The sequence below is a fragment of the Rhipicephalus microplus genome, chromosome 1 (assembly GCF_043290135.1).
Source record: "Rhipicephalus microplus isolate Deutch F79 chromosome 1, USDA_Rmic, whole genome shotgun sequence".
NCBI classification, from domain to species: Eukaryota; Metazoa; Arthropoda; class Arachnida; order Ixodida; family Ixodidae; genus Rhipicephalus; species Rhipicephalus microplus.
In genome coordinates, this window is record NC_134700.1 from 94284124 (window position 1) to 94305514 (window position 21391).

Sequence of the window (21391 nt, forward strand, 5' to 3'; positions counted from 1 at the left end):
TATATAACCACGCTGCGGACAATAAACGCAGCCGTTGACTGCCCCACCTTCGTCCTTGCTGCTTCGCTGCGCGCGCCTGTGATACTACAAATTGTCTCGCTTTTGAATATGCTTTCTGACGCATCAACTTCCGGATACCCGCGTGCTCTTCGCCGCCAAGCAACGCATTTCGCCATACGGGATGGCCTGTTATACCGTCATAACTATATCAAGTGGTGGGTCGTAAATGGCTGCTAGTCATACCCAGCCGTACGCGCTCTGATATTTGCCAATATTTTCATGCTGAGCCGCAACACGCACACGCCGGTGTGCTAAAGACGTATGAGCAGATCCGCCAACGTTACTACTGGTGGGGTATGTATACGATTGTACGCAAACACATTCACTCATGTTCCCTGTGTCAGCAGCGCAAGACATTTCCTCATTCACCCGGTCAACTGCAGCCTTTACCATGTCCTGTGCGCCGAGTGACCGTGTTGGGATTGACCTATACGGCCCGCTACGATGCTCTGTTGGTGGTATTCGATGGGTGATAGTAGCTGCCGACCATCTGACAAGGTACGCCGAAACGGCAGCGCTACCTTCGGCTGGTGCTCGTGACGTTGCAACCTTCATCTTGCATCGGTTTGTTCTTCATCATGTGCACCACGAGAGCTCCTGAATGACAGGGGCCACATATTTTTGTCCGAAGTTCTGCAGCAGCTCTTACATTCATGCCGTACTGTACACCGCACATCAACAGCCTACCACCCTCAGACGAACGGCCTCACGGAATGTTTCAATAGAACTCTCGGAGACATGCTCGCTATGTATATTGATTCCAACCACTCCAATTGGAACGCTGTCCTTCCTTTCGTGACGTGTGTCTACAATACGGGGATTCAATGAACAACGGGCTTTTCTCCATTTTTGCTTTTATATGGTCGTGACCCATGCAGCACACTCGACACAATTCTGCCATACAATCCTGATGCCTCCGAGTTCAGCTCAATTTCCGGAATGGCCGAACATGCCTAAGAGTGTCGTCAGCTTGCACGGTCCTTCACAGCCGATAATCAAGCCCTCCAAAAAGATCGCCATGACCGTGAACTTGTTCAGGGCACTTTCCCTGTCGGTTCTCTTGTGTGGCTCCGACTGCCTTTCCACTCTCCTGGACTGACTCCCAAGCTTGCACCGAAGTATGCTGGCCCTTACCGCGTCATACAGCACCCTTCTTCTGTCACCTATATGATTGAACCACTCAAGCCGTCCACGGACAAGTGCTGCCTTGGTCGTGAGACGGTCCACGTCAGTCACCTCAAGCCCTGCTACGACCCTCCTGTCCCCACTTTGGAAGGGAGTTTAATAGCGACTCCAGGTAGTAGGCAGGCAGCGGGTACGGACAGAAATGAGCGAGCAGTTCAGCGTCTGCAGCTCGTGCACACACCCCCGCTTCGCACTCAGAGAGAGATGGTCCCAGTCAGTGCCTTGCGAATTCCCCACTATAATATAGTGGAAGTTTATATATATATATATATATATATATATATATATATATATATATAGCGGAAGCTTGTTGCGCCGCTAGTGCCACCAAACCGGAAGCTGGTCTTGCGCCGTGTGACGGGTAGTCTGACGCAGGGAGTTCTGCAACTTACCTAGTTCTATAAACATTGATACCGAAGGCATCAGGCAACGAGGTGCGTTTGCGCTCTAGTCGTGCAACTCAACACTTCTAGTGCACTCTACTATGGTCACTGCTCCGGATCTTGCCAACTACTTCCACATCCTGTACAATGCCCGGGTGTGCACTCAAAATGAAGTCCAAATCATTTTACTGCTTCACGACCACTTGCAGTTAGCCCGTTTTCTATGAGAAGGTATTCAACAGGCGTAAATTATCATGTTCTGCGAACTGTACTCCTGATTCAGGTCTGGGATTTCTAGAGCTAATGCCATATTGCCCCATTTCATGGTCCCCAGCGTGCTTCTTGCCTCCCTTATTCGCATTGATGTCGCCCATGAGTACAGCATACTGTGTCTTGCTCATTGCTGTTTCCATAGTTTCCTAATATTAACTAGAGGGGACACTGTCACTGACATCGTTCAGCAACCATGGGAATGATGGGTAGTACCACGAAGGAAGCATTTTTCCTACCTCCATGGGTAGTGCAGCTAGCCTAGTGCTCACATTTGCCTAGTCTTCGTACTTGCGGACGACGAATCGTACTTACGGCTGTGTTTATTGCTGCGTTTCGGTTTTGTTCTGAAAAAAAATTTCAACTCTTTTGAACTTCGTGACATGATTTAGAAAGTTAAGTCTAAAGGAAGAACGTGGAGAAGCGTAATCGCTGAACATTTGCGGATTTTTGTTTCGTAAAAAAACAGTTCCAAGCCACACGAACACGCACGGAGCCAAAAGCAGGCCAAAAGTACGAAGATCAGACAAATGCGTATACTAATATTACAGTGTATTAGGCTGTGTTCCAATACTCACCGTAGACGGCTAAATAGACAGCTAAATGGACGGCGGTCATCTTAAGTCCTATTCTAATTTTCACGTAGCTGGCAAAATAGACAGCTCCGAGAAGACCGCATCGTAGACAAATACGATGCAGGCTACTTTGCTGTCTAAACAAGATGGCGGCTCATCGAATGACCCAGATAGATCGAATATCGCCGGAATGGTCGTCTGTACACAAGCTCACGCTTTCCCAGACGCTCATTGTGAGTAACGTTTATTTGTTTTTGATTTCAACACAAAATAAGCCAGAAAATACAACTGTTACCTTTGTTTATTGTAGCTTTTCCTTCTCGACACGAGGTGGCGCATAGTCCCGTAAAAGCAGTTTAAATATGTTTCATTTGTCTGACAGCGTGGGCTCGATGCTGTCTTCTAAGCAGTCTTCGTAGACTGTCTACGTGCTGTCTAAGAATTGGAAGGCAGCCCTAGAAGAAGAGTGCCGTACGCGACGTGTTCCAATGGAGGTGAGAGGGTCCCCGCAGCGATGAAGCAGGTTAAGTACAGTCTGGGGGCGCTAGGGGACGCTGCGAGCCACAGGAGCGTGTGTGTCAACACATGCTAGGCTGTCAGTTTGGCTGCTAACACGTGCCCATTTCCTCGTTGCCAGTATTTCTCGCATTGAATAACTCTACTCCTCGCCAGATTGTGCTGTACGTGAGTGAAGAAATTACGATGGTGGTTGCGCTTGTCTGCTGGAATGAGAAAAAAATGGCTGGAAGACGGCAGGACAAGCGAGATGGCGAGATGCTCCAAATTGTAACAGCGGCTACCGGTCATGTAAAGACGCGCGGACTCTTTATTTCAGATGCCGTTAAAGCTGACCGTCGGGAAAAACGGTCGCGGAACATTAAGGGAGATGATCGACTCCTCGACAAGAGCAGCGTTGTTTATGAGTGACAGTTCCAAGCAAGGTTCATCGAGCAAACTTTCAAGACGACTATTGACGCTAAAGTTATTCAGATCCCCAGGGACCTACCACTCTTATCAAAAGATGTTATTCCTACGATTTTTCCCGATCCTCCCAAGTGCCTTTCAAAAGTGCTGCTGAAAAAAATAAAAACGAAAGGATCGCAACCTTAACGATCACATTCTCCCCAAACCGAAGCGAAGACGCGAGAGCAACGCGTTGTCAGAAGTTGAGTCGAACGATGTTGATCAAGGCACTTCAGAAGATGATGTTGCTGAACTGAAATGCCGAAGAATGCCGAATGATGTTGGCCGAGACGGTGCCACTGATAAAGCTCGTGACCAAGAATTTCAAGGGCTGTCATTTTCAAAGCTAACAATTCCAAATGAGTGGTCAGAAATTTTCCTGCCGTGTGTTGGTGACTCATTTCTTTATGCCAAGGTAGAAGCCGACGCTGTTAAACATTTAGCAAGGTAACATTGAAAAAAAAAAAAACTCATTCAGATCAAGAAGCAAGCTGCAGAAAGTGCTGCAACCACCGAAGTTCTCATAAGAGGAAAGAAGTGGTGCCAAGAGGAACTCGTAGCACCAGAAGAGGCAGAGTTGCTGAGAACGAATGTGAACAAATTGATTTTGTGTCCCGGCGTGGAAATGGAACCTTAATAACTAATAAAGGCCCATCGTTTTTCTCTTCGAAGTGCACGCTTGTAGTAAATGACTTCAGTGCTTGTGTCACCACAAATATTAGAGAAAGGTGATACTCCAACAGCTTTCCAGAAGACGATGTCAGAAGTTGTTTACGAAACGAAGTCCTTGCAATATACGACATAACCTTCGGAGAATGAAAGCTAAGCTTAGCAGCGCAAAAATTTGCTTGAGCCGAATGAAAGCAAAATATGAGCAGTTATCTGAAGAAGCAGTAGCTGAAAGAATTAGAGGCCTTCGATTGACGCTTCCCGATCGTTTAGTATGCGAAACAATATAAAAGATATAAAACACACAGGACTGACCACAGACACCTGCAGGCCAAAAATATGTATGTAGGCTCTATGAGTTAAGGGGGGACGTGGCAAGTAAAACTAATTTTTTTATTAATGTACTGTTTGTGATGAAATTTGGTGTGTGTATGTGGATGATTGTGAGGATTCCAAATATGAAAACCGTTTTCAAATACCTCTTGTACTTTTTGAGTTACAAGCATAATTATACTAATTAATGCTCTTCACACTTAAAGAGATAATTATTGCTAAATTAAATTATTTTTTCATATTATTATGTTCCCAAAGCATCAACTTGTGCAAAGAAGCTATTAGTTGATTTTTTTAGTTCTTGTAACCATAAATAAAATTTCCAAAACATGGATGTTGTTTTGCGCACACATCGCAGTAATTATAAAATGTGTTCTAAAAATTTTAAATGATGAGTAAGAAGAGAGATAAAGCTTTATTGCACTGCTAAAGGCTTCCTGAGTCTAGTGCAAAAAACAGAACGACTCTATCAGTCTTTGTTAGAAAATGACAGATGTTCTAGCGAAGGCACATAGGCGAAAATCAAGAGTTGAGAAAACTGACTTTGAAAGTTCACTCTTGTTTGGAAGTTCACAAAATGCCTAAAACACTCAGAATCCTCCTGGGCAGTAATCCTGAGATGCTGTGGCCTTGGCCTCTGTAGAGCGCAACCCAGTTTTGCGCTTCTTTGTCGTGGAACAATGCGCCTTTTGAGCCCTCTTTACCCTTTTGGCATCCTTTTCGGCTGCTCGCCGCAAAGAGCAGTCTCCTGGATTGAAGCCCAGTTGAGCAGTGATCTCTTGCAGCGCACTCTTGCAGCCACCATTGAAACGGCAGACTGCATCTGCAACTGCACTTTCCACACTTCGAAGGGAGGCGAACTGGCTCTTGGACTGGAGTGACCAAATGAGGCTGTTCATACTCTCCACAGCGTTCTGGGTTTTTCCCTGCGCACACCTTTCAAGGAGCTTTGTTCGAGAGGCGCTTGTAGATTGGCAGCAGTGCCACTCGCACGTGAGGGGGCAGTTTATGTTTGTGAGGCGGCAGCGGCTCTCCCTTGGCCAATGCCCGATTGTGCGGGCACCAGGAGTCAGTCCCACTTGGGCACAGGTCGTGGTGTGGATCCTGGTCTGTGGATGTTACATGGTAATAAGTGGCCATGATGGCCCTCTCCATGCCAGGAACATCGTTGGGATGGCTCTTAATGGCCCAGCCATAATAATTCATCAACTTCTTTATCAGGCCCTGCGTCAGCCGGCCTTTGCCACCCATGCTCAGTCCTCGGCCTTTGGATTTGTGCTCATCAAGAAGGTTGCGCAAGTGCCCATTCTTTTTTTCACATGGTTCACACACTCCTGTTTCTTAATCACCATGTAGCCATACACCTTGTCTTGCGTGAGGGCAAGGTACGTACGGCTGTCACCGTCGCAGAGCACATTGATGTATCGAAGCTTGTACTTGATAAACGATCTTTCAAACATGATCCTAGCTGCTTCTACTTCCATTTGGCCTGCATTAGCATCGGTGTTCTTTTGGCACTGTGGCTTGTGTTTCTCAAGCCACTCCTCATAGTTGTCGTCACCAGGCTTGGGGCCAACCGCACAGCCTTGGCAGTAGTTGGACAGGACACAGTGGTCCAAGACCAAGCCTGTGTACAGCTCGATTACACAGCCCACGCCAATATGACTTCTGTGCCCCCTCGTCATCCACGTGCCGTCGTAAATGACGTCAATGTTGCCTGGCACTCCTCCTAGGTCCTTGTAAATGTCATGCACCTTCTGTGCACTTTCTGCTTCAATGCGGGTGGCAGCTGATGTGGTGGCAGGGTGGCTGTACTTCCTTTGCAGTCTCTGGTAGGACTTGTGGTGCAGTGCTCGATGCGAAATGTCCATCGCAGAAAAAATGTCATTTATGGCAGATTGTTTTCTGCCAACTGACTGCACAGCCCTCAAAGCACGCACGTTTACCTCAAAGGGGTTCGTTTTTTGTTGCCCGGAGCACCTCGGGGACGACCACGCACTGTTCACTATGCCACAATTGTCACAAAAAAGTTCCATCCTCGCCGCGAGTCCAAGGCAGTGCGTAGTCTCGAGGCGTATCGACCCTTCGTCGCACTTGTTGCACTTTACTGACGAAAGCAGACCGTTCAGCATCTTCTTATTTACAATGAAAAATGTGGAGTCCTTACCGCCGTCATTTTCGTCGCAGCCTTCGTTCAGAAGCTCGAGCTTCCGCTTTGAAGCGGACTTCGATGCTACGGCATCCAAAACATCCCGCCTTGTCTGCGCCCGCTGCGCGATTTCTTCACTGCTCGGAATCTGGGCCGAAACTCGCGATAGAATGTTCGACGCGCGCACGCCCGGAGTTGCAACGGCTGCCGACGCGGTGCCACCGCAATCGGGTTCGCGAGAGCGTCCATCACGGTCGACGGCATCCGGCGGTCTGACATACGACGATGTGGCACCTTCCACACTCTCGGCCTCACAACAATTAGCGAAGGGTCTGAGTAGAGGCTCCGTGACGCTTGAAGAGCATGCTCCGTCCGGAACTGCGACTGGGACGGCAGCCGCAGTCGTCTGCCCTTTGTTCCAAGCTTTCCGACGCTTGCCGTACTTGTGGACGCTCCGGAACTTTTTTTGCGGCAACATAGCACCGCAGTATGAGCAAGCACTCAGAAGAGACCACCGATGTAAACAAAGCTTGGTAAAAAAAGCACGCGAACTATCACAAAAACAGCAAACTGGCAAAAAACGAAGCGCACGCCGGATGATTCTCGACACGGCGGCCGCAGATGCGCTCGCGCTTCCAAGGTTGCCAAGGTGCGCGGCGCAGCTTTGACCAGTAAGAGGTCGCGCCTGCTACCACGTGACCCGCGCAGCCAATTGCCGTTCTTCGTTTTCGTTTTTTTACTTGCTCCTCGCGCTTTTATTTTCACTCGGCGAAATACGAGACCGCGACCATCGGGAAGCCGGCTTTCTCCTCTTTCCAAAGCTACCAAAATGGCGGCCCCCGGTCAACAACTTGGCGCGTTTGTGCGGCGTGAACAACACCGTTTCAGGGGCTTTTTTTTCGCACTTTTCGGCGACTAGCCTCGGCAAAAACACTATTTGCGGGATTTGTAGCGCACGTTTCGCTGTAATATTTTAGAACAAGGAAGTTGAAGGTCTGAAGATTACGAAAAAAAATAAATCAGAAAATCGCATATTTTGACCAAAATCGGCACTTTACTTGCCGCGCCCCCCCTTAATACGTTGAAATTCACTCAATACTATTTGAAAGTACATCATTACTATATAAAATTTAGTAACTTCGAAAAGGAACAAGTTCAGCTGCTGTAAACGTCCTCCCCGAATCGTAGTCGGATGTGTTTGTGTACTCTCGATATAGCGAGAGAACGGCTAGTGCCTACGCGGAAGAGCTCAATTTCACAATTAAGTGTCATTTCTTGCATAAAAAGCAGCGACGACAACTTGGAACCATACACAAATCGGTCACACAGCCCGTTCACAGAGCTATCAAGGCAGCGAGCGTAGCGCTCCTTTAGCCAGCAGCGCTCTCTAGTCGCGCGCGGAGCGGTCATCGCTAGAAGGACCCACTTTCTGGCGCCACACGGTACACTTTCCCCTCTAGTCCAAACTAGTAGTACAACAGTACTACTATTGTGTACTAGAACACTGTAGTACTACCTATCATTCACATGCTCGCTGATGCGCCGTGCATTGCAGCTCACACTAGCGCCAGAGTTCCCTCTAGTGTATATTAGGAGACTCTATGATTGTTTCTACGCCTTCGTGAAAGCATTCAACCAAATTATCATTGCTGGATGTAGGCGGGTAGCTTGCATCACCTTAATCTTGACCATGTATTTAATATATGAACTTAATGACGATACTTGCCACCCTCTCAATAATGTTATAGTATTGCTCTATGTTGACAGGTATTTTTATAAATAAGGAACCTCACTCCTAATTCTCTTCTGCCAACTAAGCCAAGATAACATAGAATGTGTCCGTTCTTTAGCAGTTCATAAGCCTCATGTCTCTTAACTCCTGCTTTATACGTTCCTCTTAAAACAGGAACGCCCTTGTTCCTCATTCTCTACCATTATTGGAACTAGTTCCTGTTACAAGTTCCCTGGATGCGAAAGGAGCGCGATCAAGTTAAATTTCCAAAGATGAAACCTAGCGTTACTTTAACGTTACATTTCATTTTTTGTGAATATGCACTGTAATATATTGCGACAAATTTCAAACTTACATCATACTTCACATATGAGAGCTTGCCTATCGGCTATAGCAGACTTTCTGGAGATGAAAAGATCCCAGGAAAGCTAGAAAAATGCAACACTCAAACAAATAAATGGACACGGACACACACACACACGCACACACAAAGAATAAAAATCGCGCGTATATTGCAGAACGTATATAGACTGCTAAAACATGCCCATTGGATAATGTGTGGTTTGTGCTGTATAAATGCTAAGATCGAGCATTCACCCACAAGCTTAGCATCAAGACGTTAAAAATAGGGCTAAAAAGCACGCAAGAAACGCAATAAAACCGTCAATGACATAATAAAACACGTAAAATAAAAGGTATTGGTTTTGCATGTAAATCGTGAAGCGCATTTTGCGGTAGCTGTTCCATCCAGCAACAGCTACCTCAACGACTATTATTTTTATGACTTGGTAATTACTATCATCACTAGCAAATGATAGGTACGAAAGAATTTCGCCTTGCCGTAGTGTAAATGCAGCAAGTACGGGATAAAATGTTGAAGGAACAGATGACACTGTACCTAGATTTCCACTTATGGTTTACAACGAATTAGCGAAAGGTAAATTGAAAAAAAGATGTTTTGTAAACGAGTACAAAACATCTCAAACGATAACTATAATAAATAACCAAAGGGTTTAATACCAAAAGCCCTGCAGTACCAACCACACTCCAGTGCATTAATTAACACTACCTTGTTTTTCTGCTTTTTTTGGGCTCTTTATTATTAATGCGATAGTATTGAGGAGCTCGTGTCACAGCAATTCCGGCATTAGCGTCGTTCATTGTGAGCAAAAAACCATCATCTTATGTGTGACCAAACATCGAAAACAATGCAAATAAAATAAATGAATGTTAAAGAAACCCTAGATAAGCACAGCGGGTTTGTACTGAACCAGGGTTTTCGGGGTCCGGGAGGGGATCGAAACTGTGTCGTTTGCGTGGCAAGCAGATGTTCTACCACACGACCACACCAGGCCCCGGAAACTCTCCAAGTTCAAGTGATCACCTGTAAGGGGTGAAAAAATTAACCACGGCGTGTTTCTGCTTTAAACGCCCAGAGTGTATCTACTAACCTCTCTCGCCACTCCCAGAGTGTATCTACTAACCTCTCTCGCCACTCGCGCTGTTGCACTTTCTTGTAGAGATGCCCTCGTCGTGGCCAAGTTTTTATTATAAATTGGTCGATACTACATCTTTGCGTACCGCTACACATAAAAAACAACTTGATTTTCTAGCAAGTAGTTTTTCTTAAACATTTGCTGCGTCATCAATTTTTTTAATAGTTTTTGCTTTAGCTCACTCGAGCTCAGCAGCAGCCTATTGACATCATTATCCTCATTTCAAAGTTTGCGGCGGCCAACGATTGCGACGGCAGGTAACGGCTCGCATTACATTCGGATGTGTCTTGAACTGTTTTGTTTCGATGTAAATATTTCGAGCCTCTGCATACCGACACACTCTTTCTGGTTCTGTTCATTTTGACTCGTTCAAATGCTTTCGCGAAGGAAATTCAAGTGACTTCGGGGAACAAAGTGACCATTGAAGCTTTCATCGGATGAACACCCGTTGCAAGCCCGGGCCGATGAGTAGAAACCACATCAGTTTTTTAAGGACGGTTGCTTGCGGGGCTAGTAGGTTCATTTCAACATATGTAGTTTTTTTGCCAATGACTGCGTAGGCGTCACACGATGGCAGCGCATTGTAATATTAAATTTTAAAATTGTTTAACGCCTAAATCTGTAACCGGAAAACTGTAAGTTACTTGCGGCATGGCTTCACGTGGGAACGAGTCACTGACTCAATAGTTCTGAAATTCTGTCACCAGGTAACACCAACCAGGCCGTTGCGATGAAAAAAGGCAAATAAATGACTGTCGCCTCGCATGTGTCTAGCCCAGCTAGCCCATAGATTGGTGAAAAAACCTACTAGTTAATAGCTTACTGCAGTCGCGTTTGAGAAACATCACATAATTATGGGTCTGGTTTTGCTATTGTGTGACAATGAAAGCGTCACATAAATGAGAAATACTTCTTTTACTGCCACAGCCTCCTGGCTCACCTGACATGGAAGCAGCTGTGTACAATGGGCAATGAACCTGCTACACGACATGCCTCATGAAGAAGCAGCCCTGAGTGATACGCGTGTTATGAGGTACCATTACATATATGTATAAAATACTGCTGTTTACTAGTTAACTGAGTTTATTTGTTTACTTTGGAAAATTTTATGCATTGATTATGCATTGATTTCATGTATTGATATGTGGTAATGTTACTTGTTTTTCCAGACTGCCATGCAACGACAGGATGACTACCCCCGAACGTCCTCTACAACAGGTCATCTCGAGCCTCACACATGTAATGCTGTATTTGTGAATGTTTTACCGCGCATATCGTGGAGGGGTGCTTTAGATTGGCCACAAGCATTGGCTGTCTACCATGGCATGGAATCTACACTTCAATAATGTTGAAACTGTAACACTATTAGTTAGATTGTGTGGCCCTGCTGAGCTCAACAACACACTGATCCCAGCCACAGTGGCCATATATCGATGGCGGTGAAGCCCTAAGACGCTTGTGTACTTAAGGGTTTGTTTGATTGGCCTGCACCACATGATCCATTTTACAAAGTGCTGCACCTCGCCATTCGCTTGAGAGGCACAGAAATGTCATCTCCTAATCGTGCCATTCATTTCAAAAAGCACAGGAGAGGTACAGCACCAAAACTAGTTCATGATTTTCCTGTACCTTCTGCTCTGACGGCGCTGGTTTGGTGCAGCCGCACGCACAGCTTAACAAACAGCATAGCATTACACATAGGTACTGCACCCACCTCTACAAATGCGGCGTGTTTTGCCAAGATGTTTGCACCTCATTAAATTAAGCGAACAAAAATAAAGATTCCACCTTGTCGGCATCTTGTCATTCACTCGTGATGCCGCACTGCTGAACTCGTACTGCAGAAGTTCTGAACTTCTCGTGCACAGCTGTGAACCAGTTCCGATTGGTGCAGGTGAACTAAACTGACCCTTAAAAGATGGAAGCTTCAAAATATGAAAAATATGTTAACATAAGGTGTCAGAGCAAATGTTTCGACAAGCAGTCTTGTCTCCTGTGAGGCTACAATGTCATTTGTTTGAATCCCTGGAAGCCAGAATCAATCTAAATTTGCCCACTACTGTACGACTCACGATCACTTCGTAGTTGGCATCAGAAATTATTAATTGCGAAATGAACGTCCCCACAATGAGGGGCATTAACAGGCTTTCCGACATCTAGTTGTGCCTTGTGACAGTTTACGAACAACACCCAGAACTGTTTTGTCTTAATTAACTGTGTTTAGCTCATACAAGTTTACAAAAATATGCGCCAAAGCTCATAAGACTGTACTCGATTGCTTCAGCTTTACACATATGTTTAATGGGTTCCTAAAATAATAAATCGTAAAGGTGATGAGCGCTTGCAACACAGCTTTCTCAAAGACGTGAATGCTGTGGTGAAGAGTAAGATTGTGTTCATTGCAGGTGGTATTGTTTTTTTTTTTTCATATAGCAGAGAAACGTCCCAAATTTCTTTGAGCACATCTACTTCTGTTTAAATTAGGTTGTCATAACTATAGTGTCTACCACTACGAAGTTAAATTTTGTGCACTACGGTCATGAAAAAAATCTAGAAAATCACACAAGTAGTTGAAACATACATGATCTTGACTTATCCACAGCCACACTGCAAGATAGTACGTATTTCAAGTCCTAGCCTCTAAACATAGCAGGGATAAAACAACTTCAGCTTTCAAGCACAAGTATACTGAAACAGTAAACAGAATAACAAGTGTGTAATTAATGTGACCTTTATTGATCCAGTATTCGGACATATTCACATCATGTACCACCAATTGATTTCAGGAGTGCTTACTTGCAAGAGAGTGCTCAAGTTCTATCGATATGTCTATGCAAAAAAGGGATTGTGCTCAGGGCTGCGTAGATAGTATACTGTAAGAACATCAACAAAAATGTACAAGCAACAAAATTGTACAATGCATGCTTAAAGCTTATTTTCTTAGAATTGGGCCTTTTCGATCTGTGAGCACACACAGCTCATAAGTGTTACTTTAGCATACATTTTTGCTGCAAACTCAGCAGACCGGTCATTACCTGCGACGAGAAATTCCAGCTGTAGTAACTGTGTAACTTAACTCTAACAATAAATGTAGCAAGCCTGAAATATTTTTTAGGCCCTTCACCTAAATACATATTACCTATATTATAGGCTCATGGCCGAGAATTAAAACTAGTGCCTACCCTGTCGACAGGACGCGACATTGCACAATTGTTAAATACTCAATGTAGCATTGCAGAGCGAAAAAAATTCAGAAGTGCACGCATCCGCAATTGCTTATTTAACAAATTTAGCAAAACTGCATTGCTCTCACTGCGGGAGCTATCTTTTGGCAATGTGCAAGCTTCCTTCCCAATTCCACATCATGCATTCACTTCACTTCAAGATCAACACTACAAAGCTAATGCCCCATCTGACGGCACAATCGGACAATTGTCCTGAATCCACGCTATTAAACTCGAGCCCCGCAACACGATGAGAGCGACATTCATTCAGCGACCTTGATGCTCAGTTATGTGCATATGCTTGTTAGCTTTCAAGAGTCTTCACACATGAGTTGAAAGCTGTCGATATGTATTAGTGACTTGTATTGTTCGGACCGTACCGTATACATTGATTGTACCAGCTTGGACACTTGCAATAAACGGTGCAAACCTTGCTTGATTGACGTTGTTTTTGCCAGTTGAGGCGAGCTAGGTAACCTGGCAATAACTACAGACGTGAAGCGCGATTTAGCAACGAAAAAAAAAACAAAAACAGAGGAAGCGAGCAGCATTGACCCCCCCCCCCCCCCCCCCACCTGCAGCAAAAAAAATTTGTCTGTTTATAGATGATGATAGTACTACCAGCGCCATCTCGCTTCGCGATACTGCAGGACTGTACGCCGCCGCTACATATTTGCATGTTATTTTGATACAACAGCCCGAAGGTACAGTTTCCGTTCTCTAAACTGGTAGGTGTTCTGTGGCCACACTTCTGCTTGTGAAGACAGTGAAAAGAACTTCTGCTTGGAAATGCAGTGAAAGTAGCTTTTATGCTTCACAAACATGCGTCTTGTATATATGCTTCATAAATCAACATGAAATATTGCAGTAATAAAATTTGGTCAAGCGTCCATTGCCAACGGGTGTCAGAATATGTGATCATCATGATGGCTCCATGGTTGGAAGCCCGTACCCTGGGCCACTACAAAAGGCACACACGCTACTGCGCCTAATCCCTGAAGCCCACGTATAGTGGGTGCATAGCAAATTCGAAAAGGTTTTGTGCTCTAATTGTTTGAAGTACGCACTACGAACAGGCTGTCACTTTCAAGTTCAACTCCTAAAGGCGAAGCTTCAAGGTCCCCTCATTTTTTAAGCAAGAATTTGCTGCTGTGAACGACAAGCATATTTCCAATGCAAGGCCTAGGCACTACGATAGAAGAAAAGAACTAGAGAAAGAGAGGAAGCAAGCAGTGAGGCAAGACAATTATTCATAATTATTGTTACATTAAAAATCATCTCAAAATCATTTTAGCTCTTACTTAATATTAATCATAAATTCAGTAAGTATGATCCGCCCGACACATGGTTGATCCCCCAGAGTGGGTAGGTGCCAATGATCTAAGGAGCATCATCATCATCATCATCATGAAATGCTGTTGAAAGAAGCACCCTCTTCCGCTGGCTGAGTTTTGAACAGTCCACTGTATTTCAAGCGCACTGCAGGCACGGATGAGAAAAATAGACACCATCAATTATGAACAAGTGGGAGTTCCGTAGTGCCTGAACAAAGGTGAACCGAGATATAACCATTTATCGATATACCTTGAGCAGCGGTGTTGAGCTAAACCCCTACGGAGAGCACGATTCGGTGCGAAAAGCATCCGCTGCTATCAGCAGCTACTCGCATACGTGTACAAGCTGTTATTTATACACGGTGCGCGCCTTGTGAGCGCCCACTTCTGCAGCAGCAGTTGAAGGAAGGAAAGTATGTTGGTTAGGGGATGGGTGTAATTGCGTACACCTTCTCAATCCATCCACTCTCTCAGGCCTGATACCCAAAGAAGTCAAACTGGACGTACGTCACGACTTCGACATTAGTCATGCATGACGGAGTTTTATCACCAATTTCAAAACATCATGCAAAAACACTACGGGCTCCTCCATTTTTTAATAGGAACAAAACCATGTCTCTTGACAGCAAGCCTCATTGTTTAACGTCAAAAAAAGAAAAAATGTGCAACTGGTCACGTGACCAGTGAGAGACGATATGTCCAGCTGAAAAGGGAAGCCGCAGATTGCACAGACACCAAGCGTAAATCAAGCTTCATCACTTACCTTATCAAGCACCGCCTCCAAAACATGCGTGTCGCAACAGCGCTCCCAAAGGAGGAATCCGCTCTGGTTATGGCTTTTCATGTCAGGCCCGAGGCCCCTCACACTTAGGGGCGAAGCTCCTTAAGACCTCATGATGTCCGCGTCTCCCGTCTGTCCGTAACACCATGTAACCTTCAACTTATAAGCAACAGAGGGCATTGGTGGTAATTGTTTTGCATGTAACCTTCAACTTATAAGCAACAGAGGGTGCTGTGGTTAATTGTAGGTGTGATGGCACTGCTGTCAACGCTATATATATATAACCTCGTTCCATACCACGCATTCTCTTCTCTCATATGGACGAAGACAAGCGCAGGAAAGCACGACGTGCTGAGTATCAGCATCGCTGTCAACGGGAAGCTACCGCGGAGACAAAAGAGAAGGAAGCGGATGCAAAGCGGCGACGGCGACAACAAAGTTCTACAGCACAGACTAGGGCTAAGGAAGCAAAGGCTAAGCGGGAAAAATGCCAAGCTGACGCGCAGTTGAGACAACTTGAAGCGGATGCAAGGCGGCAATACCAACGAGAAAATTCTACACCAGAGAATATAGCTAATGAAGCTGTGATTATGAAGTCAAAACGTAACCCGGAACTCAGAACCTCATATCAGCTATAAAGAAGAACCACTGCTATATCACAATCGGTCTCAGCACTATCACTTTGAATAAAAAAAATATGTAAGTATCACAATCACAATCAGTCTCAGTACTATCTCAACTTTAATCACAATAATCACCTCCGAAACCTTCGCTCCATAATTATCTTCAAGCAGCTTGAAATGAAGTGATTTTTTATGTGGGTGCCAATCGCAATCTTCAAATGAACTTAAGCAAGCTCAATGTAAAACAGACGCTGATAACTTTATTTACATATCACCACTGAATGGAACTCGAGTACATCCACATGCCATAATGTGACCACACACAAAATATAGTGAACATGATACTGATTAAAGGCACTTGTTCATTCTATTCTATTACAAGAAGACAAGTTAAATATGCAGGTATTGCACGAAATGTCTTTGCACATTAAAACAATGTATAAAGATAGTGCTGCTTACATTCTTTGTTTGGTACAACAGTATGAAAACCGAACAGTGAAATTTTGATAACCTTGAAAACCACTTCTGAATCATCAAAGCTCAATATAAAAAAGAGTTCTCTCACACAAATAGGCAACACATGAAATAGGCTATTTACTTATTCAACATACTTCAAAGTTTTGAGACCATGCAAAACTCACAGGCCAAAATAGCAGCATCTGCAATGCTAATAATATTTTTTGCAATAGACTGCAAATATAATGACTGTGCTGACAGCACCTTATTCAGAACCTACAATATCCAATGGGAAAATATGACTGGTGCATACAGCATTGGGAACTGAATAAACAGCTCACCTAGAAGACAAAATGATGCAAAGGTTCAAAACATGAAAATTTCACTAGGCAGTGGACAGCATACATGTTATAGCTACTGTGCATTCCAGTGGTGTAACCTCGCTGTGGATTTGGTGTTATGCAATGTGATGTCTATCGAAGGTAAAAAAGAACATACACCACCAGCTTGTGGCCTTAAAATCACACTTCCTGTCATTATAAAAAATTATGAAATGGTGTATCTCACAGTATGTATGGGCTGTGAGTTAACAGCATAGAATCATATAAGAGACACTAAGGAAAAATACAAATTCCTTAATGTTGGGAGTGTTACAGCAAGAGCATCAATGGTTTTATTGTACAGCCAATGGTACGACAGAGCTTAATTGTTATACAAGCCCAAAAAGTTTATGAATAAGGCAAACATTGATTTAACTCTTCAAATAATGCTTAAGAAAGTGGTACTACCACCAAATTACTAGCCATCTAAAAGCTTGATTACCTTTACCAGAGTTTCATAATGCATGCCAAGAAATCTGCAGTGGAATAGCTTGCATTTTGCTACACAATGGCTCATCCTGGAACAGGTCCTAGGTCCCGTGGAAATAAATTAAACTTCAACACTGTCTTTTGACACACTACAGTCAGACATGACAGCACTAGTGTTAATAGCATATCACCTAATAAATTCGATGGGCCTTCAGCATAGCCTTCTTTGAATATTGTAATTGAGACATATAGCGAGCGTCTTGCAACGATAAATTTTAAATAATAATGCAATAGTAGCTTTTGCAATAGTAGTGTTTAATCAAAATACGATGCCACCAATAGTGCAGTTATTTTAACTATCTCACCATCTAACTTGATATAGCGAAGAAACACAGCTGCCACTCAACAATGCGCTGATGAAACCAGTTACGAACAGATCAAAGACGAGCTAGAAGCTGATGTGGCTCTTGTGCCAATGAATTCATGCAGATGGAGCAGTGAAAATGGATCATACTATTAATAAAATGGACCATTCCATAATACTGGACAAAATTTGCATGAGAAATCTACCTGAATGCTAAGAGAAAAAGTACTCTCTAAAAACACACTGCTCAGGCCCATTAAGTTACTATTGCCATTAGCACCAGATTACCTTACAGTAGCTGTCAAAAAGTGTTCATTTACTCGTGATAAATAAAACTTGTATATTCGTGATATGGTCGTACGGCTCACAAGTTTCTGACAGGCTAGAGGACCAGCAACAATTTCATTACCGAAAGTCTACATATTAGAAGTATTTTAAAATTAACCAAAAAGGAACATTATAATTCTATAAAATCTTTGTAGGCTGATTTGTGCAATCAAAAGTTCTATTTTTTAAAGCAAAGATTGAAAAGCAAATACAACATTTCATGATATTTAACACCTGACTCATGGCATGTGAAGAGCTGCAATATTCTTCATGATTATGCAATATTCTTCATGGTTATGAACTGCACAAGGTTTCTTCTTAAAAGGCATCTGCTTAATCACAGCACAATAGATAAGGATGTTGAAAATATTTTGTAAATACCAAAATTGAGCAATTAAGCTATATATGATACATGAGTTTCCATTATGTGATGGTCAGAACAGCAGAAAAATATGAAGTTAATGCTAGCTCAAGAAAATAACGCAACTATTAGTTGAAGAAGTTAAAGAACAAACACACCAAAAGGGTACATAAATGCACTCACTAAAGGAGCCAGATAATGAGAACTTCTACATTATGCAACAAAATGCCTTGAACAACATAAAAGAAAGCCAAGTGGATAAATGCTAATGCCTTTCTTCTTCATCACAGCGCACATTGTGTGAAGACACAGTATACAAGGTACCGCGAGTTGTGAAAGTAGACCTAGTGGGGCACAAATGTGAATAGGTGAATCACAGAGCCTTTTAGATGAATATCAAATCGAGAAACACAGGACATGGACTTCAAATAAACACAAGCACAGCACACATAGCTTTAGGAGCTACATGTGTAGGACAAAAGACAAGACTGCAGAACTCTAAAATGCTCATAGACAAAATTAATTTCTCCTCTGAACAATGAAATAAACAACGTGCCTACACACCAGGTAACTCACTGAACAACGAAACGCATCTTGTTTTTTATAATCACACATTTAACAGAACCAAGGTTACCTATCACATTAGTTCAGATGCTTTGGTTTAGTTCAAATGCACAACTAAAAACATGGAGGCCAACTGGATAACAACTTGGATAGCACAGAAGCGGATGAAATAAACCATACAGCGAATTACTTGCCAACCCTCGGTAGACTTATTCAATCCACCGATAAATCCTTTTTTCATGCAGGCGATGAATCGATAGAACTGTGTTCAACCTGTTTGTAATTAGGCCATAGTATGTGCTATGACTATAAACTAGTTAAATCGCGGTACCTTTGCCTTGTTTTGGCTTTTATGTATGGACTATGAATTAACCCATACGTTAAACACCCAGCTTGCCCGAAGCTACTTTAGGGTAAAAATGTGTGTAATCAAATAATCCAGTTGAGCTTAAAATGCAGGATTTGTACTTCAACAGCAGCAGGCTTATATTGAAGTGATTCGATCGTGACACTTGTTATGAGAAGAAAGTTTTCTTTGGCTGAAAATTCCCGATTTCAAGATAGCAAATGACACTGTCCCTTTTTGGTAATGTGCACCTAATGGCTCTTTATTAACTAACAAATAAGCGCCAGCAATGCACGCGAGAATCAAGCATCATAATACATACAGCATGCCACCACAAGTAATCGAGTGCTTCAAACTGATGAATTAACAGGAATATGTAAATGAACAGCACTAGATACATGGTCATCTGAAAGACAGCAGGTACACAGCACAGACCATCATGTGGCAATGCTACATGTGTATCTTTTAGGTTAGATATCTTTTTTTCCCACTCACGGTGCTCTGGGACTCCAGGTGCAGTGCAGATAGACGTTTGTGACTAGATAATTAAAAGAGTTCCTGGAAGCGTTTTAACATCAAACCTGAAAACCGGGTTAATGGGAGGGTCGCTGAGCTCTAGAAGAAAGCACCAAAGGCACCGTGGAGCCTGTGGGTCGTCTCTCGAGCACGTGCAGATGATAATTTCCTCATCGCCATTGCGGGTAATGTTTATGTGGTCATATTCACCAGCAACATCCATGCCCAAATCATCGCTGTAGCCCCCACCCACTCTCCCGTCGATGTAGACTTCACTCACTTCTTCTGTCGATGCACTATAACCTTGCGGCGATGCCAGGAATTCTTCTGGCATTGTCGGTAAAATAGCGAGCTTGCTGTCCTCCATTTGAGCCATGTTGCATGTAATGTCTTCTTCCTTCAAAACAATGGGCTTGATCAACCTCTAGTAATGCGACAAATACAGAAAGACTAAAAAAAGATCACAACCCTGGATAGTTGACTGGCAACCGCTAATTTACTTTACTAGTGTTGCTTAAAATAAGCCTAGAGCTTGGCTATAATAAGTGCCTAGGTGTTATACTTCACACTTCAAGAGGTGCACATACAGCCTTTATGTACTTGAGAAAATTGGTGCCTTTTTAGGGTTTTTACCAACTAAAGTTATTGCTTCACCTTAATACTCCTTTACTGCAAATAAAATCGCAAGGCAACTTCATTTCCAAGAAAGCCAATCACTGGAAAGCATTATTTACACAAAATTTTTCACTGTCTGCCAGGAGCATCATAAAGCAGCTCATGTGAGGGAATTGCAGCACAGTTTAAAGAAAAGGATGCAGCAATCCTTTTGGAGCACCTGCCTTCTGCAGCTTCCAGCTGATTAGAAATCAGTTGATTAGCAAACAATGTCTAGGCTGATGACATTTGAACTGTAGCTAACTCATTTTTAATGAGTTGAATCACCTTTCATTTTTTTAATTACAATGAAATATTATCACAAAATGTTAAAAACACTCACACACTAAGACGAGAATGTTTCCCACAAAACTTCTGCAAGAAAAGAACAGCGCTTTGCCATATCTTCTTCGTGCATTAAGCGAAATATCTGCCACTGCCTGATAGGATCACACATCACATACTTCATTAGAAATATAATGCACACAAATATGCTGTATACAAAAGCATGAACAAAGTGGAACACATATGCCCGAATGAAAAGACAGGCCAACAGAAACCTAAAATAGTGCAGTGACCCTACCACAAATTTTGTGAAGGTGCGCCTTTGAAATTAAAATAGCCGCTGTGCTAGCATGTGTTGCAAGTATCGTTTCTCGTAGAGAAAAATCTTAAGAGCAGCATTTGCTCAGCATTATTATCATCATCAGCCTGACTACGCCCACTGTAGAACAATGGCCTCTCCCATGTTTTGCCAGTCAACTAGGTCCTGTGCTTGCTTCTGCCTGTTTATACCCACAAACTTTCAATCTCATCTGCCCACTTAACTTTGTCGCCCTTTCACCCGCTTGCCTTTTCTGGGAATCCAGTCAGTTATCTTTAATGACCAGCGGTTATTCTGCCTATGTGCTACGTGCCTCAACCATGACCATTTCTTCTTCATTTCAACTATGATATCCTTACCTCTAATTTGCTCTCTGACTCACACTACTCTCTTCCTGTCTGTTAAAGTTACACTAATCATTTTTTTTTTCACTGCTCGCTGCGTAGTCCTCAACTTAAGTTGCACCCTCTTCGCAATCTTCCAAGTTTCTGCTCTGTAGGTAAGTACTGGTAAGATGCAGCTGTTATATACCTGCCTCTAATTAGCGTATCGTCTCTTAACGCCAAATCTGGAAGATGGCTAACTGCTTGAAGCAGGTTGCGGAAATACCGTT

The 21391-nt window shown here is 43.4% G+C and overlaps 1 protein-coding gene across 2 annotated transcripts in view; it reads right to left on the bottom strand.

The window, feature by feature from the left end:
- Positions 1 to 16017: 16017 nt before the first annotated feature.
- The window catches only part of LOC119178488 (uncharacterized), a 95098-nt gene continuing 89724 nt past the window's right edge, over positions 16018 to 21391 (bottom strand). For both annotated transcript variants that reach the window (XM_037429696.2, XM_075885316.1), the window contains one exon: positions 16018 to 19917. In XM_037429696.2, coding sequence (XP_037285593.2) covers positions 19543 to 19917 — 375 coding nt within the window. In that variant the 3' untranslated portion in view covers positions 16018 to 19542. The remainder of the gene's footprint in view (positions 19918 to 21391) is intronic.